Source organism: Mytilus trossulus, chromosome 12 (genome assembly GCF_036588685.1).
Source record: "Mytilus trossulus isolate FHL-02 chromosome 12, PNRI_Mtr1.1.1.hap1, whole genome shotgun sequence".
NCBI lineage: Eukaryota > Metazoa > Mollusca > Bivalvia > Mytilida > Mytilidae > Mytilus > Mytilus trossulus.
In genome coordinates this window covers 28,430,580-28,455,970 of record NC_086384.1, presented here as the reverse complement: position 1 = coordinate 28,455,970, position 25,391 = coordinate 28,430,580, and the positions used below count along the sequence as shown (strand labels likewise).

Below are 25,391 nucleotides of genomic sequence, written 5' to 3'. Positions count from 1 at the left end.
ATAATTTTGTCATGAATCCATCTGCGTCCTTTGTTTAATAATCACATAGACCAAGGTGAGCGACACAGGCTCTTTAGAGCCTCTAGTTTTGTACTTCATATACAAATCATATCAAAATTAAAAAAAATAAAAAATTTATTTTGACTAACCTTTCCTGTCACAGTCACAATAATAAAACTTTGCAACAGTTTCTAAATTTATAACAGCAAACTGAGGCACACCTCTGTTGTTGGATTTTCTCACTGCATTGGTGGACTTCGACTGTTATCAGCTTTTTGGTTGGGTTGTTGTCTATTTTACATATTCCCCATTTCTATTCTCAATTTTACTTACCAATCTAAATAATTTATATCGTTTGACTAGAATATATTGTTGTGCCAAAAAGATCTTTAGATCTAAACCTTTTCCTTTATTTTTCTTTTCTTTTACAGCTGTATGATATGAACCATACAGTACTGACTGGTAGCTACTATAGTTATGTGTAATTTATATATTTAAGGTACAATACAGTACCAGTTGGAAGCGACAGATGATGAAGGAGATACTATTGAGTTCTATCTGGTCGGTAACTACACTAATTATACCATGGGAACACCTATCCTGTCTGTTGATGGAATGTAAGTTCATACCCTTATTATACCATGGGAACACCAATCCTGTCTGTAGATGGAATGTCAGTTCATACACTAATTATACCATATGCTACCCTTATTATACCATGGGAACACCAATCCTGTCTGTAGATGGAATGTCAGTTCATACACTAATTATACCATATGCTACCCTTATTATACCATGGGAACACCAATCCTGTCTGTAGATGGAATGTCAGTTCATACACTAATTATACCATATGCTACCCTTATTATACCATGGGAACACCAATCCTGTCAGTTGATGGAATGTATGTTCATTTCATGATGATTTGGCCACTTAAAATTGTAAAATACAATTCTTTGATATTACTTAACTTCTACATTTAGTTGGCTTGTATTTATATTTTTTTAGTTATGCATTTAAATTCAAGATGGGTTTTACACCCCCATCAGGTTTTCCATTCAACTTGTATCACGCTAATCAGTGACCTAATGCTGACATTTGAGTTTAAGAAATTTAAGATATAACATATTTCAAAACTATGTGGGTCATGTAATAGACAAAACTATGTGGGTCATGTGATAGACAAAACTATGTGGGTCATGTGATAGACAAAACTATGTGGGTCATGTAAAAGACAAAACTATGTGGGTCATGTAAAAGACAAAACTATGTGGGTCATGTAATAGACAAAACTATGTGGGTCATGTAATAGACAAAACTGTGTGGGTCATGTAATAGACAAAACTATGTGGGTCATGTAATAGACAAAACTATGTGGGTCATGTAATAGACAAAACTATGTGGGTCATGTAATAGACAAAACTATGTCGGTCATGTGATAGACGAAACTATGTCAGTCATGTAATAGACAAAACTATGTGGGTCATGTAATAGACAAAACTATGTCGGTCATGTAATAGACAAAACTATGTCGGTCATGTAATAGACAAAACTATGTGGGTCATGTAATAGACAAAACTATGTGGGTCAAACTATGTGGGTCATGTAATAGACAAAACTATGTGAGTCATGTAATAGACAAAACTATGTGGGTCATGTAATAGACAAAACTATGTGGGTCATGTAATAGACAAAACTATGTCGGTCATGTAATAGACAAAACTATGTCGGTCATGTAATAGACAAAACTATGTGGGTCATGTAATAGACAAAACTATGTGGGTCATGTAATAGACAAAACTATGTGGGTCATGTGATAGACAAAACTATGTGGGTCATGTGATAGACAAAACTATGTGGGTCATGTGATAGACAAAACTATGTGGGTCATGTAATAGACAAAACTATGTGGGTCATGTAATAGACAAAACTATGTGGGTCATGTAATAGACAAAACTATGTGGGTGGGTCATGTAATAGACAAAACTATGTGGGTCATGTAATAGACAAAACTATGTGGGTCATGTAATAGACAAGACAAAACTATGTGGGTCATGTAATAGACAAAACTATGTGGGTCATGTAATAGACAAAACTATGTGGGTCATGTGATAGACAAAACTATGTCGGTCATGTGATAGACAAAACTATGTGGGTCATGTAATAGACAAAACTATGTGGGTCATGTAATAGACAAAACTATGTGGGTCATGTAATAGACAAAACTATGTGGGTCATGTGGGTCATGTAATAGACAAAACTATGTCGGTCATGTAATAGACAAAACTATGTGGGTCATGTGGGTCATGTAATAGACAAAACTATGTCGGTCATGTAATAGACAAAACTATGTGGGTCATGTGATAGACAAAACTATGTGGGTCATGTAATAGACAAAACTATGTGGGTCATGTAATAGACAAAACTATGTGGGTCATGTAATAGACAAAACTATGTGGGTCATGTGGGTCATGTAATAGACAAAACTATGTCGGTCATGTAATAGACAAAACTATGTGGGTCATGTGATAGACAAAACTATTTGGGTCATGTAATAGACAAAACTATGTGGGTCATGTAATAGACAAAACTATGTGGGTCATGTAATAGACAAAACTATGTGGGTCATGTAATAGACAAAACTATGTGGGTCATGTAATAGACAAAACTATGTGGGTCATGTAATAGACAAAACTATGTGGGTCATGTAATAGACAAAACTATGTGGGTCATGTGATAGACAAAACTATGTGGGTCATGTGATAGACTACAAAATATTGAAAGTAATTTTGTTTTAAAAAAAAATCAATGCTGTTGTCAAGTCCTTGCAATCTGCTGTACACTTTGTAAAATTTAATCAGTGATGAATTTAGGAATTTTCAAAAAGGGGGAGGGTAGCCACTGACATCTTGTATATATATAAACTCTCTGTTTTACTTAATATTCCAGGTTTAGTATACACATTTATGATATGAATGGTTTATGGCTTTAAAAAAAAGTATAGTATATAACAATCTTATCAACTTTTAAAATGTAATTATCCCGCAGAAATTAAAGTGCATTCTTGATCTGTTTTATTGTCTTGATTTACAAGAGTACATTGAGAAAATACAACATCAAATGTCTTCCGCTTTATCAAAAAACTAAATTGAATTAATTTTTTCTTGACGATCCCTGCCAAGTGTTCAGTTGAAACTTATTTTTAAAAATACTGAGCATGGAAAATAAGCGTTTGAAAATCATGATGCAAGTAAAATTAAATAAACAAAACATGTTAAACAAGTTACCTGTCTTGCATGACTGAACATCAAATAAAAAGAAAAAACATGTTGATAGTGAAATAAAAAACAACAATCACGTTGCACGAAAATAATCCTTTACCACCCTCATCAAGCCCTGACCCCTTCCCCCTTCCAAATCTGTCCCTGGTAATTCAGTATTTTATTATGTTTTTTTTTTTATTTTTCTGCAGCCTGCTGTATACACCTTGTGAGGACTGTCAGGGAATTGAGACATTCCCAGTAATTTTACAAGAAGTTCAAAATGATCCAGATATTATTCCACCAATTAATGTTACAGTCTGGCTGACTGTCAATGTAACAGATATAATAGACCCACCGGTCATCTTCCTAACTTTGGTAGGAGAATCACAACTACCAGCAGATCCTACAGAACCAGTTATTGTAAGTTGTCTCCCATTAGTAACCCAGTGTGTTTACCAGGTTACTTTTCCCCTGTTTTGTTATGCAGATCCTACGTACGGAATCAGTTAAAGTAAGTTGTCTACCCTTAGTAACCCAGTGTGGTTCACCATGTTACTTTACAGCTGTTTTGTTATGTTACTATCAGTATGAAATAAGGAGATATGGTTTGATTGTCAGTCATGCAACTATAGATATAACAAATGGCAACTTATGGCTATTGGATGTGGGCTACTCATTAGTAGAAGGAAGTTACAGAAAAGAAGAAGACTGAGCCCTTTAATTACAGGGTCTATTATGGAAAACCAGTCATTTGATAAAACTGCATAGTTCAGATGTACAAGGACTATGTAACAAAAAAATAAAATTTTATAATAATGCACTGCACTTGACCCTGAAGGTTAAATAATATCCTGTTTAAGTAAGTTGAACAATTTTCAAGTCAATATCTAGGTGACAGCTACAAAATATAAATCCAAGTAAATGGAGAAAAAGCCATTCCCTGGTGATTACTCAAGGATTTTATATGCTCTTTTTACAATGGTCACCTATTTCAAAGAATTTGATCAGTAGTAGAGAAAAATGCACTATTTTTTATAATTTTCCGTTAAGTATTTAACAAGCCAAGAATGTATGCAAAATTTTAGCAAAACCTTAAATGGCAAGAAAGTAATTGGTGAAACTGTACACAGTATAGAACACTTCCTGAGGATATGCATTCAACTAATTCCTTAATTTAAAGAATGATTGAATTTTGTCCTACATGTTCAAGGGGAGATAAGTTAATACATAATTGCTTCAATATTGCAGTATGTGGTAAATAGTCACTACTGAGGCAGAGGTTAGTTTAAACATACTGAGGCAAAAGTTACCTTTTATGTGTTGAACCACAGTTTAGTTTAACGTTCTTGTATGAAATATTGGATTTATCAATTACAGGTTTATCTGGAACAAAAGAATGAATGGAATGAGCCTATCTGGTCCCCATCCTGGTATGCTTTGATAGGAGCTTATGATATTGAATCAGGGGATAAACCACAGCTTAATGTTCAGGAACCAGTTAATGGAACCTTGATTATCACAGACAATACAACAATGTTGCCCACCATTGCAGATCCATGTCCAAATGCTACACAAAGAAGTGTAAGTTCATTTCAGTAGAGATTGAAAAAAAAAAAAATGAAATTGGAATATATATTTGCCCCCAAAGATGGTCATCAGGTGCAAAAAGAGTCAAACTTGACAATTTGTCCTATTTCTTGAACTGTTGTAAGTCTGCTTGTAGAGAGGACCCCAGTAAACACAGTTGAAATATAATGCATACAAATGGAAATTAATTTCATAAAATTGACTTCTAAAAGTATTGAGAGCCTTTTGGAGCAAAATAATGATATTTTGGGTATGATCGTAATATTACAGGCCCCACATGCAGGGTTTTCAATAAGAGCTAGCACCCGGCGAAATGTCGCCGTTTCAAAAGACGAAAATCGCCGGTTCAAATTCTTACCCAATAAATATTTTTTAAGAGAATAAAATAAAACAGAGTTTTTATTAACCTTTTGTCTCGTGGAGTTTTTAGTTTCATATATTATACGATTCCTTTTTATAACCGACTGAACCATAGGAGTGTTTACTAAAATCGGAGTCAATTATTTTTTTTACATCATTCAAATACGCTATTCTATCAATCGCCTGAATGATCCAGATTGTTAATGGCAAAATCAAAAGAGACATCGGAATAAACACTACGTTATCAACTCACGAGAGACGAAATCGAAAAGTTTTTGGAGGCAATATTTTGAATGTGAAACGGAATGAAATGAAAAGAACAAAGATAAATGATTTCTTTATCAGAAAAAAAAAGACGAAAGCAGTGGAACCATCTACAGGTAAGACTTTTAAAGTTTTGTGAAGTTATTAGATTTCAGAGAAGGTTTGTACAGTCTCATGTTTATATAAATGAGGCCTGCCCAAGCTTACCTTCTATGCTCTTTTTATAATATAATAAGTATTTCATTAATTATTACCACCCTTTAACTCTTGGGGAGGGAAGGGGGGTTGAAAAAAGTGCCTAGGCTAGGAGGGGTGTTGCCCAATTATTTTTCAGTTTGGACCTTTTCTCCAAGTTTGTACTGGGACTAGTAGTCGACTAATAGTAAATAGCTCTGGTCTTTCACTGCCCATTTGTTGTGGATGGGGCCAACAAAAAAACCTATGATCAGGAGGATTGCTTCCCATTTTTTATTTTAAGTTGGACCTTTACCCACAAGTTTTACTGAAAAAGGAGGGAAGGTACAAGCCAAGGCTAGGGAAAAGGCTCTCTTAATATTTTTCAGTTGTATTTTCCCCTTTCTGATCTTAAACCCTCTTGTTGAAAAAGGAACCAATGTTAGGACGGGTCCTGCCTTAGTTTGATTATTTTTAAAATAATAAAATTAAGCGTTCTCGAATGGAAGCCTTGGTTAAAAGTGCTGACCCCAGTGCTAGCTAAGATGAGGGTGGAAATTTCTCCTCTTCAGCATATATGTCTTTTCCCGGCCTTATTTATATAAAAAATTTAATGAAAAACAAATATGTAACACATAAACAAACGACAACCACTGAATTACAGGCTTCTGACTTGGGACAGGCACATACATAAATAATGTGGCGGGGTTAAACATATGAGATTTTTTTGTGGCGTACTGTTTTATTACAAAATTTTTAATGTGAATGATTGTTGCTGAAAAGTCATGGTACATGTAAATAGAATCGTTTAGTCACCCTGACTTACATTAAAGTACAGAGCTAAGCCAAGCCATTATAACTGGCGCAGTTTGATAGAAATATTGTTATGCATCTTCAAAAATTATTCAGTCACCTTAATTTAAATTTTACTGTAACTCATGTGCTGAAGTCAGTTTTAGATAAAAAAAAAATATATTGAACTTCTTTTTTTCAGGGAATGAAGAACATAAAGAAAATGAAGATCAAATCATATCACTGAGAATGCTGATGATAATGATGATGATGAGAAGAAAGATGATGCAAGTGATGAAATGAAAGAAAGTTCAGAGGACAAAACTATATCAACCCACAAAGATAGCAGTGAGGCCAGCATTACTATAAACAGACAAGAATCTGACGTAATGTCAGACATAACAGGATGTTTTGATGCTGAAGATTTAAGTTTAGGAGTTCTGCATAACCATCAATTATGTAGACAGAGGAATTGCTCCAATATAAGTGAAGACGACAAAGAAAGATTTAAGGGAATGAAAGACAAATTTCAACACAAGTAGCTTAATGACGAAATGTCCTTTTGTACTACTACTGGATTTTGGTGGCTTGTGTACAAGGAAGGAATAGGAATGTACTGCATAATTTGCAAGAAGCACAATATATTAACATCAGGATTGAACTTTTACGTAACAGGAGCAAAGCGCTATAAGAGACAAGCTGTGGAACAACACACAAATTCCATGAATCACCACTAGGGAATAACAAGTGAAATGGCAAGAAGAGTCTCATATTTTCATAAAGAGCATGAGGAAAGAATCAGATGAAGGCTTTTATGGCAGCATACTGGATAATGAAGGAGGAAATACCTAATAGTAAGCTAGTTTCTCTCCTGTCGTTAACTGAGCAGCTAGGAGTGCATGACCTAAAGTATTTCAACCATAAAGGACAAGGTTCCTTGCAAGAATTTTTTCTTCTCATTGGGGACACATTGTATAGAAACATTATAGCAGATGCAAATTCATCAATGGCAAACAGTTTGTTAGTTGATGAGGTTACTGATATTTCAGTCCAGTGCCAAATGGTAACCTTTTTACATTATACAGATAGCACAGCAAAACCTGTTGTAAAATTTCTTTCAGTGTCCAATGTTTTAGAGAATTCAGTAACAGCTAACAGTGAAACTCTTCATAAGGTTTTGAAGGAAGCCATTAAGGATTTAGATGATAAGCTGTTATCAGGAATAGTAACAGATGGAGCCAGCACAATGACGGGGAAAAATAATGGTCTGACAGCAAAAATCAAAGCTGAGCACCCAAATGTCATCTCTGTCCATTGTATATGTCATAGATTAGCCTTAGCCTGCACAGATTCTAATGCTGATGTCAAATTCATCAAAGAGATTGCAGATATCTTGAGATGTTTATGGAAATTTTTTGATGATTCACCCAAAGGATCAGCCACCTTAGCCAAGGTGCAGATTGAGTTAGCCAAATGTGATGATCACCTACCAAAGTCATCAAGAGTAGCCATTGTACATAAAGTTAAAAAAGCCTGCATGACAAGGTGGCTGTCATTTGATGAAGGTGTAAAGGGTTTGAATGACAATATTGTAGCAATTTTCCAATACTTGAGAAATTTGGACAAAGACTGTACTCCAATTGGACTTCTGAAGAAGATGAGGAATGTTCGTTTCCTGGCTGGTATTTATATTTTGACAGAGGTTTTGCCAATATTGGCTAAATTGAGCAAGATTTTCCAGAAGAGTACCATCAATTTTGCATGTATTGAGCCTTGTATTGAAAAACAATTGATGACCTAGATGCTGCACTAGAAGGAGAAATTGTTAACAAATTTGAAGAAGAGTAAGGAGTTGATGGAAAATATAAAACTTTAGAACTTAATCCAACACATGTACAGTACCAACTAGAACAAATGAAAGGTCTTATGAACAAGTACACCCAGGCTTTAAAGGCAAATATTCATGAAAGATTTACAGACTCAACCCCAATTTTATCAGCATTTTCAGTATTTGACCCTGCCATGATGCCAGAAAAGACTAATCCACTTTTCAAAAAATATGGTGATGATAAGTTGCAAACTTTGGCAAACCACTTCTATGATGATGAAGAATCAATAGATGAAGTAAAAGTAGAGTGGACTAGCTTTAAATATCATTTAATGAAAATCAAGGCAGAAATACAGAGAGATAAACAAAAAGGAACACCAACTGAATATACTCTTCAGAGAATTATTCAGCTAAAATCACAGCAAAGCTACATCTTTCCAAAACTAGCAAAAATTGCAGCAGTAATTTTGTCATTACCAGTTAGTAATGCTTGGCCAGAAAGGGGTCTCTGCTGTTAAAAGAGTAAAAACAAGGATGAAGAAAAGACTGAAGAACACAATGCTTTCATCATTACTCCAAGTTGCAGTAAATGGTCCACCAATACATGAATCAGAGCAGTTGATAAAACAATGTGTACACAAGTGGTATGATATGAAATCAAGAAGAAAACTGCAAAATTCTAAATCATCACTTCCACTCCAGACACCAAGAAATGTTGTTACAACATCTGATGCTGGCACACAGGCTGATATAGTGAGTGAAGATATGGAAGAAGATGTATCAAATGTAAAAGAACGAATGAACAATATTTTGTGAATTTTAAAGCTCCCTGAGTTTCAGTCAGAAGAAACAGACGACCCAGATTCAGATGAAGACAGTTTTGACTATGATTATGAATAAAACAATTTCAAGAACTTTAGTTTTATTAGACATTAAATAATGATACAGTTAAATTCATTACACAATTCATCATTTAAATGCTTTGAAAATTTACAAATAATGATATCACTTACCAGGGTATGAAATTAGCAGGGGCCCGCAGGCCAATGGCCCCTAAAATTTGGTGTGGGCTACTTAAATTTCTGCTTTTTAGCTCACCTGGCCCAAAGGGCCAAGTGAGCTTTTCTCATCACTTTGCGTCCGGCGTCGTCGTCGTCCTGCGTCCGGCGTTAACTTTTACAAAAATCTTCTCCTGAAACTACTGGGCCAAATTTAACCAAACTTGGCCACAATCATTATTGGGGTATCTAGTTTGAAAATTGTGTCCGGTGACCCGGCCAACCAACCAAGATGGCCGCCATGGCTAAAAATAGAACATAGGGGTAAAATGCAGTTTTTGGCCTATAACTCAAAAACCAAAGCATTTAGAGCAAATCTGACAAGGGGTAAAATTATTTATCAGGTCAAGATCTATCTGCTGTGAAATTTGCAGATGAATCGGACAACTGGTTGTTAGGTTGCTGCCTCTGAAATATTAATTTTAAGAAAATTTTGTCGTTTTTGGTCATTATCTTGAATATTATTATAGATAGAGATAAACTATAAGCAGCAAAAATGTTCAGCAAAGTAAGATTTACAAATAAGTCAACAGGTCCAAAATGGTCAGTTGACCCATTTAGGAGTTATTGCCCTTTATAGTCAATTTTTAACCATTTTTTCGTAAATCTTAGTAATCGTTTACAAAAATCTTCTTCTCAGAAACTACTTAGCCAAATTAAACCATACTTGGCCACAATCATCATTGGGGTATCTAGATTAAAAATTGTGTCCGGTGACCCTGCCAACCACCCAAGATGGCCGCCATGGCTAAAAATAGAACAGAGGGGTAAAATGCAGTTTTTGGCTTATAACTCAAAAACATAAGCATTTAGAGCAAATCTGACAGGGGGTGAATTGGTTTATCAGGTCAATATCTATTTACTTCAATATTTTCACATGAATTGTACAACTGGTTGTTAGGTTGCTGCCCCTGAATTGGTAATTTTAAGGAAATTTTGCCGTTTTTGGTTATTATCTTGAATATTATTATAGATAGAGATAACTTGTAAACAGCAATAATTTACAGCAAAGTAAGACCTAAAAATATTCAACATAACCAAAATATTCAATTGACCCTCTAAGGAGTTATCGCCTTTATAGTCATTTTTTAACAATTTTCATATAATTTGTAAATTTTTGCTAACATTTTCCACTGAAAAAAACTGGGCCAATCACTAAAGATAGAGGTAATTGTAAGGAGCAAGAATGTTCAGTAAAGTAAGATCTACAAACATATCACCATCACCAAAACACCATTTTGTCATGAATCCATCTGTGTCCTTAGTTGAATATTCACATAGACCAAGGTGAGCGACACAGGCTCTTTAGAGCCTCTAGTTTTGTATAGGCCTACAAATGTGGACTACAAAATTTAATCTGTGTGACTGCCAATGAGACAACTATCCACCAAAGTTCAAATGAAATGGGTGTAAATAGTTACAGGCAACTGTACGTCCTTTAACAATGAGAAAGTCCCATACCGTCTTCTCACCTTTTTTTAAGAAAAAAAAAGCTAAAACAAATATTATTCCTATGAAACCACATTTTTTATGTACTTGTCTGAAAATGCCTCAGAATGCACCATTTTCAATGTAAGCCCAAATTTTGGAAGAGCCACTTCAAATTAGTGAACAGCCTGTTCACTAATTTCTTATTGAATACCCTGCACATGGTTAGGGTTTCAGCACCAAATTAAAAAAAAAGTTATTTTCTTTTTACAGGATAATATGATGTTCCCATGTGATCTCGGCCTGTTGAAGCCAATAAATGAACATGAATGGAACTACATGAAGTTGACATATATACAGAATTATTCCTTCTCTGGCTACGATGAGGCTAAAGTCTACTTCTCTGATGCTAGTGGTGCCTTATCACGTCTTGTCACCATACAGTTTACCGTGTTGGAGTCACCATGTCACAATGAAGGAGTATGCGAACGTTAGTATACCAAAATATCATTGTGAAAGAAAATTGATTTGGGCAGCTGCCAAAAAGTGACTCTATGCTTTTTATTCATGAACTGTTCAACCAAAGCTTTTCAAATTTTAATATGTTGTTGCTGATGTCAAAATGGAGGTAACATTCAATATTGACAAATTCACTTTCATATATAGTTGTTCAGGAGTTATGGTTCTTGAAAGATTGAAAAATGGTGTATCCAGCCATGTACATGCTTTAACTCATGAACCTTTCAACCAAAGCTTTTATAATTATAATATGTTGTCACTGTGACTGATGACAAAATGAAGGTCAAATTGGATATTGATAATTGTCAGTTTTACCATTCAGGAGTTATGGTCCTTGTGATATTTATAAATAAATGTCAAAAAATCTTGTTTGCTGTCAGTCTGACAGCGTCTTTTTAAACTGTAATTTGTTGTTTAGCTGGTATATAGATTGTATGAGGGATTTTTTGTTCTCCACATTTCTGACTTCTGTTTGACATCTCTTATATCCTATTTATTCATAAATGCAAATGATTTATGTTTCAGCAAAGAACAAGACTATATCTTATCCATGTGAACATTACCGTAGGGCTATTGAAAGTTTTGATATCAACTACAACTGTATATGTGCCTCTGGTTGGACTGGTATCCATTGTAAAGAGAATATCAACGAGTGTATTAGCTCTCCTTGTCAGGATCCGTTTGTATGTTATGACTACATCGACTATTATAAGTGTGCCTGTCCTGAGGATTATCCGAACTGTTTGTTGCGGCCATGGATGATAGCCTTGATCATGATAAGCTTGTTGATTATTGTCGTGATCGTACTGTTCCTTGTGTACAGATGGAAGAGAAGAGAGTAAGTAAAATCTTTTTATTGTTAACATGAGTTGTCTCCCATGGATGATTGCCTTGATCATGATTAGCTTGTTGATTATTGTTGTGATTGTACTGTTCCTTGTTTACAGATGGAAAAGAAGAGAGTAAGTACTTTTTAGCTCACCTGGCCCGAACGGCCAAGTGAGCTTTTCTCATCACTTGGCGTCCATCGTCCAGCGTCGTCCGTCATCGTCATCGTCCGTTGTTGTTAACTTTTACAAAAATCTTCTCCTCTGAAACTACTGGGCCAAATTAAACCAAACTTGGCCACAATCATCATTGGGGTATCTAGATTAAAAAATGTGTGGCGTGACCTGCCAAACCAACCAAGATGGCCGCCATGGCTAAAAATAGAACATAGGGGAAAAAATGCAGTTTTCGGCTTATAACTCAATAACCAAAGCATTTAGAGCAAATATGACATGGGTAAAATTGTTTATCAGGTCAAGATCTATCTGCTCTAAAATTTTCAGATGAATCAGACAACCCATTGTTGGGTTGCTGCCCCTGAATTGGTAATTTTAAGGAAATTTTGCTGTTTTTGGTTATTATCTTGAATATTATTATACATAGAGATAAACTGTAAACAGCAATAATGTTCAGCAAAGTAAGATTTACAAATAAGTCAACATGACTAAAAGGGTCAGTTGACCCCTTTAGGAGTTATTGCCCTTTAAAGTCTATTTTTAACCATTTTTCGTAAATTTTATATATCTTTTACAAAAATCTTCTCCTCTGAAACTGCTGGGCCAAATTAATCCGAACTTGGCCACAATTATCTTTGAGCTATCTTGTTTAAAAAATGTGTGGCGTGACCCGCCAAACCAACCAAGATGGTGGCCATGACTAAAAATAGAACATAGGGGTAAAATGCAGTTTTTGGCTTATAACTCAAAAACCAAAGCATTTAGGGCGAATCTGACATGGGGTAAAATTGTTTATCAGGTAAAGATCTATCTGCCCTGAAATTTTCAGATGAATCGGACAACCCGTTGATAGGTTGCTGCCCCTGAATTGGTACATTTAAGGAAATTTTGCTGTTTTTTGGGTTATTATCTTGAATATTATTATAGATAGAGATAAACTGTAAACATCAATAATGTTCAGCAAAGTAAGATTTACAAATAAGTCAACATGACCAAAATAATCAGATGACCCCCTAAGGAGTTATTGTCCTTTATAGTCAATTTTTAACCATTTGTCATAAAATTTGTAAATTTTTACTACCAGTAACATTTTCCAGAGAAACTACTGGGCCAAGTTCATAATAGATAGTGATAATTGCAAGCAGCAAGAATGTTCAGTAAAGTAAGATGAACAAACATGTCACCATCACCAAAACACAATTTTGTCATGAATCCATCTGCTTCCTCTGTTTAATATTCACATAGACCAAGGTGAGCGACACAGGCTCTTTAGAGCCTCTAGTATTTATTGTTAACATGAGTTGTCTCCCATGGATGATTGCCTTGATCATGATAAGCATGTTAATAATTGTCGCGATTGTACTGTCCCTCATTTACCAATGGAAAAGACGCGATTAAATATCTACTTTTTATTGATTACATGTGTTACCTCCCATTTTTAGTTTTTTTTAATTTGTGTAATGATTTACATACCCGCTGTAAAAGTAAGAGTGTATGGCTAGTCAGTAAGGATTCAATGATATCAGTGGAATAGTAATTTTTTGTGGATTTCCTGGGTAATGAAAGTTAACCACAAATTTAAACGTTCAATGAAGTTCAAATTATAAGATTGAATGCAGATTTAATAAATTCTTCACTCCAAAAAAAATTGCTACCTACGAAAAAAATAAACAAATCAATAGAAAAACATATTAATATTATATTTGATATGATAGATAACTTTCCACCTGAGACCAATGAACATATAGATGTCAGCAACTGTATGAACAATTGTGAACTAAATTCAATACTGTATAATAAGCTGTCAAAGGCCCATGCATGACAAAGTGTGAAATAATTCAAACTAGAAAAAAACAGCCTAATTTATGCTAAAAACAATAAACAAAAACATATATGGCAGACAGCAATTATCGGCCTATAATGAAGAATGTTATGGGGTTAAATATGTTTGTGTGCATTCAATCCTCCTCTATGTTGTGTTGTAACAGCACTGCCACTGTCCTGGAATTGGGTAGGGTTGAGGGCTCAAATACCTGCTTTACTTTCCCCCAATCTTCTTTATGTGCTTGTCCCATTTCAGGAGTCTGTTATTCAGTGGTTGGTTGTTCATGTCTGCCATAGTTTTTGTTTATTGTTGTTAGTATAAATATGGCTTTTGGTTGTCTTTTTTAAGATTGCTTCATTTTTTTAGCTCACCGGGGCCCAAAGGGCTTCATGTGAGCTTATGCCATCACTTGGCGTCCGTCGTCGTCTGTCGTCATAAACTATTTCAAAAATCTTCTCTTCTGAAACTACTGGGCCAATTACCTTCAAACTTTAAATAAATTTTCCTTAGGGTATCTAGTTTATAAATTGTATCCGAAGTTTTTATCCATTCACAAACATGGCCGCCATGGCTAAAAATAGAACATAAGGATCAAATGCAGTTTTTGGCCTATATCTCAAAAACTAAAGCTTTTAGAGCAAATCTGACATGGGGTGAAATTGTTCGATTGGTCAAGATTTATCGGCCCTGAAATTATCAGACGAATCGAACCACTCATTGTTGGGTCACTGACATCGAATTGGTAGTTTTAACAAAATTTTGCAGTTTTTCATTATTATCTTGATAGATATAGGAAGATGCAGTATTATTATGGATAGATATAAACTGTAAGCAGCAGTAATGTTCAGCATAGTAAGATCTACAAAAAAGTTAGTATGACCAAAATTGTCAATTGACCCCTTAAGGAGTTATTGCCCTTTAAAAACAATTTTACACAATTTGTTCATCAAGTTTGCTAACATTTAAAAATCTTCTCCTCTGAAATACAGGTGAGCAATTCAGGCACTTGAGAGCCTCCTGTTTGTCATCTTTGGGACTCATATTGCTAACTCTTGAGGAAGATTTCTAACCTATAAAATATTTTTTTTTTTACTTTCAGTAGCCACATTCCTTGGGTTCAGAAGTACATCTTATGCCAAAGTGATGACAAAAACAACTCATTTGGATCCACAGACTCGTTTGAAGATTATATGGATGATGATTCAGATGGTGGATTACCCAATAGAAACACCATATTTGGTATGTGTATTGTATATGGAATTAACATGAATTATTATTCATATTGTCATATTTATTGATTAACTATGGTAAAAAATTATAAGTCTGCTATCTTTGGTAAGTTTTAATTATATGTTTAACTTATTGGTGTCTGTATTAGTTGTATAAAAATGTAAACAAATGCTGTAATGTTTAAAAAAAAAATCAAAAATTTGATGAAGAATATCCTTGAATCTCCAAATCTCATGTAATTAGATTTCAAAAGCATTATATGCACATGCAAATCCAAGCTGGGCTATCATATATCATATTGATGTTTTTGTTGATTCCAAATTGTTTTATCACTATTAACTGTGTATTTTCACGCATGATAACTTGAAAATTAAGCTGTTTATAACATTATGAGGTTTTAATAGTATTTGTTATTAGGTCACCTGACCTGAAAGGAATACACGATATTTAAGAATATTTTAGCAGACAAAAAAATCATACCCTTGAGACCATCTTTTGACATAAATAGTTAGTTACTTAGAAATAACTATTTGATAACTAAAGGAAATAGAAATAACTATTTGATAACTAAAGGAAAATATTCTTTATATTCAAGTTTTGTCTGTTTGGGTTTTTTTACAGGGTTTTTTTTTTTTGGTGGGGGGGGGTTACATGTATACACTACTTCAGATGTCTACAATATTAGATGAACAGGGTAATTAAGAATATCATTCAGCAAAATATTGACTTTTTTACTTTTTTAGCTCACCTGGCCTAAAAGGCGTGAGCTTTTCTCATCACTTGGCGTCCGTCATCGTCCGTCGTCGTTAACTTTTACAAAAATCTTCTCCTCTGAAACTACTGGGCCAAATTAAACCAAACTTGGCTACAATCATCATTGGTGTATCTAGTTTAAAAAATGTGTGGCGTGACCCGGCCAACCAACCAAGATGGCCGCCATGGCTAAAAATAGAACATAGGGGTAAAATGTAGTTTTTGGCTTATAACTCAAAAACCAAAGCATTTAGAGCAAATCTGACAGGAGTTAAATTGTTAATGAGGTCAAGATCTATCTGCCATGCAATTTTCAGATGAATTGGACAACCTGTTGTTGGGTTGCTGCCCCTGAATTGGTAATTTTATGGAAATTTTACTGTTTTGGTTTATTATCTTGAATATACATCATAGATAGAGATAAACTGTAAACAGCAATAATGTTCACCAAAGTAAGATTTACAAATAAGTCAACATGACCCAAATGGTCAGTTGACCCCTTAAGGAGTTATTGCCCTTTATAGTCAATTTTTAACCATTTTTCGTAAATCTTAGTAATCTTTTACAAAAATCTTCTCCGCTGAAACTACTGGGCCAAATTAATCTAAACTTTGCCACAATCATCATTGGTGTATTTAGTTTAAAAAATGTGTCCGGTGATCTGTTCATCCAACAAAGATGGCCACCACGGCTAAAAATAGAACATAGGGGTGAAATGCAGTTTTTGGCTTATAACTCAAAAACCAAAGCATTTAGAGCAAATCTGGCATGGGGTAGACTTGTTTATCAAGTCAAGATCTATCTGGCTTTCAATTTTCAGATGAATCGGACGACCTGTTGTTGGGTTGCTGCCCCTAAATTGGTAATTTGAAGGAAATTTTGCTGTTTTTGGTTATTATCTTGAATACTATTTTAGATAGAGATAACCTGTAAACAGCAATAATGTTCAGAAAAGTAAGATTTACAAATAAGAAAATATGACTGAAATGGTCAATTGACCCCCTTAGGAGTTATTGTCCTTTATAGTCAATTTTTAACAATTTTCATAAAATTTGTAAATTTTCCACTGAAACTACTGGGCCATGTTCATAATAGATAAAGATAATTGTAAGCAGCAAGAATGTTCAGTAAAGTAAGATGTACAAACCCATCACCATCACCAAAACACAATTTTGTCATGAATCTATCTGCTTCTTTTGTTTAATATTCACATATATATATATATACCAAGGTGAGCGACACAGGCTCTTTAGAGCCTCTAGTTTTGAATGAGGTATTTATTTATTGATAACAGCACTCAATAGAATTAAATACCATTTATAATAAGCTTGTACATTAAGTAGATGTAACAGTTTACCTGTACAGAGTTGTCGTTACTGTACTGACATATTTGTGTACACAATTCTGACTAAAATCTATAATACAGCTTATAAGAAGTGTTTTTGATAAAAGTCCACTAAACTATTTTATTATTACCATATAACCTTTAAAAAAATATCTATGATTTCATTTTATTATTGTTCTTTACAAAACAGATGCAATCTTTAAATATGTATCTGACACCTCGTGTATTGTAATAGTTTGCTCAATTAAATGTTTAAAATCTCTGTTGTCTAGCATACTTACCTGGTACAGGGAGCACCGTGATCAAAAAGGCGGTCTCCCCAGGTCGAGGCCTTTCCATTGCACTTCGGATAGGCTGAAGCTTGCGAATGCCCCAAATGTGGGCATCTCGGGTACGCAATTTTTTAGTGTGGGGGACTGCGTTCGCGCTAACCCCCGAACAATCAAATAAAAATAAAGTCCTTTGCCTTATAAGCTTTGCACAACCCTCTTAATATGTTCAAAGTTTATTTTATTTTGTATTTTGCTAACCCATCAATTTCCCTGAAAAATTCAATGTTAATTGAAGTATATACTTGCTTATTATTTAATTTTCATATTATAAATATTGTATATCTGAAATTTTTTTTTTGGTGTGTGTTTAATTTTCTCTTTCCTTTCCTGCACCTACCAAAACACGAAAATTTGACTTGTGTAAATTTCCCTGCCTACTCCTAGATTTACAGCTGTTTTTTAATCCTATGTCAAGATCTATCTGCCATGCAATTTTCAGATGAATTGGACAACCTGTTGTTGGGTTGCTGCCCCTGAATTGGTAATTTTATGGAAATTTTACTGTTTTGGTTTATTATCTTGAATATACATCATAGATAGAGATAAACTGTAAACAGCAATAATGTTCACCAAAGTAAGATTTACAAATAAGTCAACATGACCCAAATGGTCAGTTGACCCCTTAAGGAGTTATTGCCCTTTATAGTCAATTTTTAACCATTTTTCGTAAATCTTAGTAATCTTTTACAAAAATCTTCTCCGCTGAAACTACTGGGCCAAATTAATCTAAACTTTGCCACAATCATCATTGGTGTATTTAGTTTAAAAAATGTGTCCGGTGATATGTTCATCCAACAAAGATGGCCACCACGGCTAAAAATAGAACATAGGGGTGAAATGCAGTTTTTGGCTTATAACTCAAAAACCAAAGCATTTAGAGCAAATCTGGCATGGGGTAGACTTGTTTATCAGGTCAAGATCTATCTGGCTTTCAATTTTCAGATGAATCGGACGACCTGTTGTTGGGTTGCTGCCCCTAAATTGGTAATTTGAAGGAAATTTTGCTGTTTTTGGTTATTATCTTGAATACTATTTTAGATAGAGATAACCTGTAAACAGCAATAATGTTCAGAAAAGTAAGATTTACAAATAAGAAAATATGACTGAAATGGTCAATTGACCCCCTTAGGAGTTATTGTCCTTTATAGTCAATTTTTAACAATTTTCATAAAATTTGTAAATTTTCCACTGAAACTACTGGGCCATGTTCATAATAGATAAAGATAATTGTAAGCAGCAAGAATGTTCAGTAAAGTAAGATGTACAAACCCATCACCATCACCAAAACACAATTTTGTCATGAATCTATCTGCTTCTTTTGTTTAATATTCACATATATATATATATACCAAGGTGAGCGACACAGGCTCTTTAGAGCCTCTAGTTTTGAATGAGGTATTTATTTATTGATAACAGCACTCAATAGAATTAAATACCATTTATAATAAGCTTGTACATTAAGTAGATGTAACAGTTTACCTGTACAGAGTTGTCGTTACTGTACTGACATATTTGTGTACACAATTCTGACTAAAATCTATAATACAGCTTATAAGAAGTGTTTTTGATAAAAGTCCACTAAACTATTTTATTATTACCATATAACCTTTAAAAAAATATCTATGATTTCATTTTATTATTGTTCTTTACAAAACAGATGCAATCTTTAAATATGTATCTGACACCTCGTGTATTGTAATAGTTTGCTCAATTAAATGTTTAAAATCTCTGTTGTCTAGCATACTTACCTGGTACAGGGAGCACCGTGATCAAAAGGGGGTCTCCCCAGGTCGAGGCCTTTCCATTGCACTTCGGATAGGCTGAAGCTTGCGAATGCCCCAAATGTGGGCATCTCGGGTACGCAATTTTTTAGTGTGGGGGACTGCGTTCGCGCTAACCCCCGAACAATCAAATAAAAATAAAGTCCTTTGCCTTATAAGCTTTGCACAACCCTCTTAATATGTTCAAAGTTTATTTTATTTTGTATTTTGCTAACCCATCAATTTCCCTGAAAAATTCAATGTTAATTGAAGTATATACTTGCTTATTATTTAATTTTCATATTATAAATATTGTATATCTGGAATTTTTTTTTTGGTGTGTGTTTAATTTTCTCTTTCCTTTCCTGCACCTACCAAAACACGAAAATTTGACTTGTGTAAATTTCCCTGCCTACTCCTAGATTTACAGCTGTTTTTTAATCCTATTTCATAGATAAAACAGCCAATTATCGAGTTTACATTAAATTTATAGGTAAAATTATTTAATCCTTAAGGTGACATTACCTTTCATAAAAAATCAGTCTTTTCTGTTGATTGGTAGATCAAAAGAGTGTTTATGATTATTTGAGATATCTGAAAGGTCAAGTAAGCTTTTCTTGTTACGGCGTCGGCGTCCATTATCTTTTACTGAGTCAACATGATCAAAATGGTCAATTGACCCCCATAAGGAGTTGTTGCTTTTTAAAGTAAACTTTTAACAATTTTTAACCAGATTTTGTGACAAAAAGGTCTGTTATTGATTTGGGGATGTACGGCGTGTGGTCATTTGGGCGGGCGGCAGCCAAATGTTGTCCGTGCATTTACTCATGAATCATTCAATCAAAGCTTTTAAAATTTTAATATGTTTGGAGGTCAAATTCAATAATGACGATTTTGATTCTTATGGTTCTGGAGTTATGGTTCTTGAAAGATTGAAAAATGGTGTTTCCAGTCCTGTCAGTGCATTAACTCATGAACCGTTTAACCAAATCTTTTAAAATTTCAATATGTTGTTACTGACAACAAAACAGAGGTCAAGTTCAAGAATGACGATTTTGACTTTTATGGTTCTGGAGTTATGGTTCTTGAAAGTTTGAAAAATGGTGTTTCCAGTTGTGTCTGTGTTTTTACTCATGAACCATTCAACCAAAGCTTTTGAAATTTTAATATGTTGTTACTGATGACAAAATGGAGGTCAAGTACAATAATGACGATTTTCTTTTTTTCTGTTCAGGATTTACAGTTTTTGAAAGATTGAAAAATTGTGTTACCAGTCATGTTGTTGCATTTACTCATGACCCATTCAACCAAAGCTTTTTAAATTTTAATATGTTGTTACTGATGAAAAAATGGAGGTCAAGTTTGATATTGATGATTTTCACTTTTACCGTTCATCAGTAATGGTTCTTGTGATATTAAAAAATGCCAGGACACAAATAAATATTAATAAATCTGGTTTAATTTTGCCGTCGCTCTGACAGCCTCTTGTTTGTAATATTTTCTTCTCCTCTTAATTTACTGTTCCAAAAAGAATTAAACTTAGCCACAATTTTTAGTAGGGTATCTTGATTGAAAAAATGTATCTGATGACTCTGCCATTTAACCAACATGGCCAAAAATAGAACATAGGGGTTTACTATACAATGTATGGGAAAATTGTTAAAAAACAATTTCAAACAGTCATATAAATAATGATAAGGGTTCTTCAGTAACTAATGTAAGACTACACTGGGATGACCACTGTAGATAAAGGTGACCGACACAGCTCTTGAGAGCCTTTAGATTGCGGAAAGTAAAAAAAATAATAAAAACTCGGCCAGAATTAAAGTTTTTTTGTTTTTTGAATTCCTTAGAAGAAATTGAACCTTTTTGTATTTTATCCCATTCATATACATATCCTTACTGCAACTGCAAAAAATGTTTTCTGCTGTACAATAAATTTTCAGGTTTTTCTTTTTTATTTACAGATTTTATAGATCCAGATCAAATCTCGGATAACATGGTAAGATTTATTTTTTTAATTTGAGAGTATTTAATATCAACTCTTTCTTAATGGATTAACCAAAGACATAAGATAGTTAGTATGAATGAAGAGTTTAATGTGGTTGATGATAGATATCCTGTTCTTTATTTTAGACGAATTATTTGGCAATTTATTTATGGGCATTATGTTTTCTGGTCTGTGCATCTGTTGTTCTGCTTCAGGTTAAAGTTTTGGTCGAGGTAGTTTTTGATGAAGTTGAAGTCCAATCAACTTGAAACTTAGTACACATGTTCCCTATGATATGATCTTTCTAATTTTAATGCCAAATTAAAATTTATACCCAATTTTCATGGTCCAATGAATATAGAAAATGAAAGTGCGAGTGGAGCATCCTTGTACTATGGACACAGTCTTGTTTATACATTTCTTGGAGTTTATCAATAATTTACAAAGAAAAATTATTAAGTTGTACTTTAGATATGCTATGATGGTTTTTCATTTAACTTTCACAAGCTATTGAGAATGGAAGAGAGATGATCAGTATAAAATTTGATGAATACACTTAAATCATTCTAGAGTTACAGGACTTAGTTGGTGAAAAATTTTAAACTTCAGGATTTAAGCTTTTTATTTTGCCACTTGATAAAGAACTATCCATTTTGAATTTTCCTTGTTGTTTTGTATTTTTGTTTGTTTACTTATTGGCGTCGAACTACTCTCACAGTAACTTACTTAAATAAAAAGTGTTAGGTTTTTTTTTGTTGTATTCTTTAGATTCCAGATGAGTGCATCATTATTGACCTACATTTTCAAAAGAAAAAAAATTAAAATGCTGTTTTATTATTGTAGGACTTCCCTCCACAAAAAGATGAATGTAAAAATGAGAAACGCCATATAATGCCTTCATTTGAACCTCTGGTCCCTCCTTCTGATTTTAAAATTGCTCCACATCCATCTGAAATTGTTGAAGCCAATCTGTCAGCTGATATTGATGTCATGTCAAAACCTGGCTGGACATTTCCAAGAATGGATGCACCAACTGAAGCAGGATCTTCTGGATATGGTGCCTCAATGCCACATGCTTTGTCCAAGAATGAGGCTCGATGGGCACTAGCTGATCAAAACAGTGGACATCCAGCACCATCTAGTAGTAAATCTCCACATCTTCTCTATGACCGACAGACAACCACATTAGATCCTGAAACAGTATCAATGTATGATGAAGCAGATCAAGAGACATTAGAAATGTGAGGAGGGCTTTGTTTAATAATTGATATTTGAAGCTTTTTACCAGTACTTTTCAAGACAGATGTGTCAAAAAATTATATCACATTTCTGATTTTTTCTTTTTTTCTTAAAAATGTCATTTTAAAATATTTTTTTTTTTTAAAACTAAATTCATCAGTCCAGGTTTTTTTATATGTGATTTATATCCGTCCAAGTATTTTTATGTGATGTATAACTGTCCAGGTATTTTTATGTAATTAAAATCTGTCAAGGTATTTTCATGAGATTTATATCTGTCCAGGTATTTTTTTCAGATTAATATCTGTCCAGGTATTTTTATTATGTGATAAATATAGATTCTTACATTGATACCAGTGGATTATCGGATTTATCCAATCGAGATAGTTAAATTATCAATTTTAAAGTTCGAGCCGCCTCGGCGAGTACTTTAAAATTTATAATTTAACTATCGAGATTGGATAAATCCGATAATCCATGAGTAACTATGTAAGAATCTGTTTCTCTAATGATCAAAAAGACATTATCTTTTTTGTTTACCGAAAATCCCCTTCGAGTGCCTTTCACATTGCACGAAGTTGTCAATTTCATTAACACCTGTTATCATATTTTGGTTCATCCAGTCAGCCAAAAAGGTCATGACCCTTAAAATCATCCAATGATCTTCTGAGATCACCAGCAACCACACGTTGATTAAATTTTTTTATACAATGGGTTTGAAAAGGGATAAATTTCCATAGAATTAGAGAAATATATCTCTATATATTATAACAATTTAAATTATTTTATGCAATTTTCATAATAATGTATCAAAGTAAATATAAAAAATTGTGAGTTTACTCAGTAACTTAAGAAATGCAGCACATCTTATATGGTCTCTGATATGTGTCATTTAATTGTTGACATTTATTTTTGTATGAAATGAAAAAAATAAGAAATCACTGAAATAATTTTAATTCTTTACAAAAACTTAATTTTTAACTAATCTAAAAACAATTTGATAGAAAAAAAGTTCAAAGTCTGAAATTACATTTTTTGCAACTTTCTTAGAATTATAAATAAAAAAACATTTTTGTTTAAAATAACATTTTTGATTAAAAAAACATTTTTGATTAAAATAACATTTTAGATAAGAACACTATTTTTTCTTAGAAATAATTCTTTTACATAAAAATTCCTCAAACTTAAAAACCTTCATTTACCTGATTTCTACATTCTGACCAAATCTTATCACTAATTTTGAAGAATACTAAATTACGAAAAAAAGAAGCATTGGCATTTATAAATTATGTTGTCATTATATGTATTTATGTAATTTTTATAAATTTTGGGATACATGTTACATTATGTGGTTCAGAAATAAAAATCTCAGTTCAAAAGGTTATATGATATTTGAAATTAGCTGTTATTAATTTTATACTATTCAATTTTACTGGAAATTTACAATTTTCAAAAAAAAAAAATTATATCTTTTCTAATAAACTTTAAAAAAAAAAATGTTTTCAGTTATTTTTATTAGTTGTTTGGGAGACAGATATGTGTTCCTTTGTGGTGTGTTCTTGGCTTTGAAAATATATAATTTTATTTCCCCTGATAAAAATTTGGTGTATTATATATAACAAAACTATTAAGAAACAAAGAATTTAAGTTTCAGTTTCAAGTTATGGAAGAGAAAACATTTCTTTGAGCTCTGTCTATAATGGCTAAAAATTGAAAAATATTCTATCGATTGTTGCAGATTTTTCCACATGATGAACACATTTCTTGGAAGTCAACTTATATCATTTTCTGATTCATATGATATATTGCATGAGAAAATTGTCTTGTGAATATAGGTGCTGTAAAACTGTCCATGAAGACACTGAACTCAATAATATCCTTTCATAGATCATCTGTTTTGTCTGGTATAAAATCAGAGGCAATTCAGAGTTCTTTATAACCATTTTAATCAACTAGACCATGACCCTTCTTTATCTATGAAAGTATGGTTTATCCAGAAAATTTATCACCACACCAAGGTAGGAAAAAAATCTGAATAAGGGAACAAAGAACTGCAATGCCATAGGATTGCAATGATGTAAATGTAATGAGCTTATTTAATACTACTTAAGACACCATTATAGTCCTGGGCAAAAACTTTACAATCAGCCTATTGTGAAGCTGGGAGCTTTGATGACCTTCTTTCATATCTTCATCATCTGCTAGGATTACATTACATTCTTTTTTCACTGACTGTTAATGTTCTGAAATGTTTGAGAGATTATGCTCTTGAAAAAGGATACACTAATACATTTTCTCCATAATACAGACTAGTTAGTATACTTTGTTTTGTAGCCTTTCCGTCTTTTTAAACCAGTAAGACCAGAACCTTCACATGAGGAAAATACGAAATTCCTTCCTTTCAGTTTACCTATTAAGGAATTGATGCAATCACAAGGAGGTAACATCTAAAATTTCACTTTATTTTCAAAATCAGTCTGTTCCTATTTTATTCTACAGTTACACCAAAACCCTTACACCCATTATATGAACTATAAGCAAGCATTTCAGGACCTTGATTTATTTATTTTATATCGTACCACTACAAATTTCTTGTAAAAGAATTAGAAATAAATCAGCAGGTTATCCCACATATAAAAA

General features: G+C 33.3%; 1 protein-coding gene and 2 non-coding genes across 3 annotated transcripts in view; all 3 read left to right on the top strand.

Annotated features, from left to right (window-relative positions):
- The window catches only part of LOC134693720 (uncharacterized), a 121,394-nt gene extending 97,214 nt beyond the window's left edge, over nt 1-24,180 (top strand). Inside the window, exons 52-59 of the mRNA XM_063554620.1 lie at nt 500-617; nt 3,473-3,683; nt 4,641-4,844; nt 11,028-11,244; nt 11,799-12,111; nt 15,202-15,341; nt 21,490-21,524; nt 22,356-24,180. Coding sequence (XP_063410690.1) covers nt 500-617; nt 3,473-3,683; nt 4,641-4,844; nt 11,028-11,244; nt 11,799-12,111; nt 15,202-15,341; nt 21,490-21,524; nt 22,356-22,757 — 1,640 coding nt within the window. The 3' untranslated portion in view covers nt 22,758-24,180. The remainder of the gene's footprint in view (nt 1-499; nt 618-3,472; nt 3,684-4,640; nt 4,845-11,027; nt 11,245-11,798; nt 12,112-15,201; nt 15,342-21,489; nt 21,525-22,355) is intronic.
- Nucleotides 17,704-17,867, top strand: LOC134693908 (U1 spliceosomal RNA). Its single transcript, XR_010102518.1, has one exon. It is a non-coding gene; the product is annotated as a U1 spliceosomal RNA (small nuclear RNA).
- On the top strand, nt 19,503-19,665 carry LOC134693909 (U1 spliceosomal RNA). Its single transcript, XR_010102519.1, has one exon. It is a non-coding gene; the product is annotated as a U1 spliceosomal RNA (small nuclear RNA).
- Nucleotides 24,181-25,391: the final 1,211 nt, after the last annotated feature.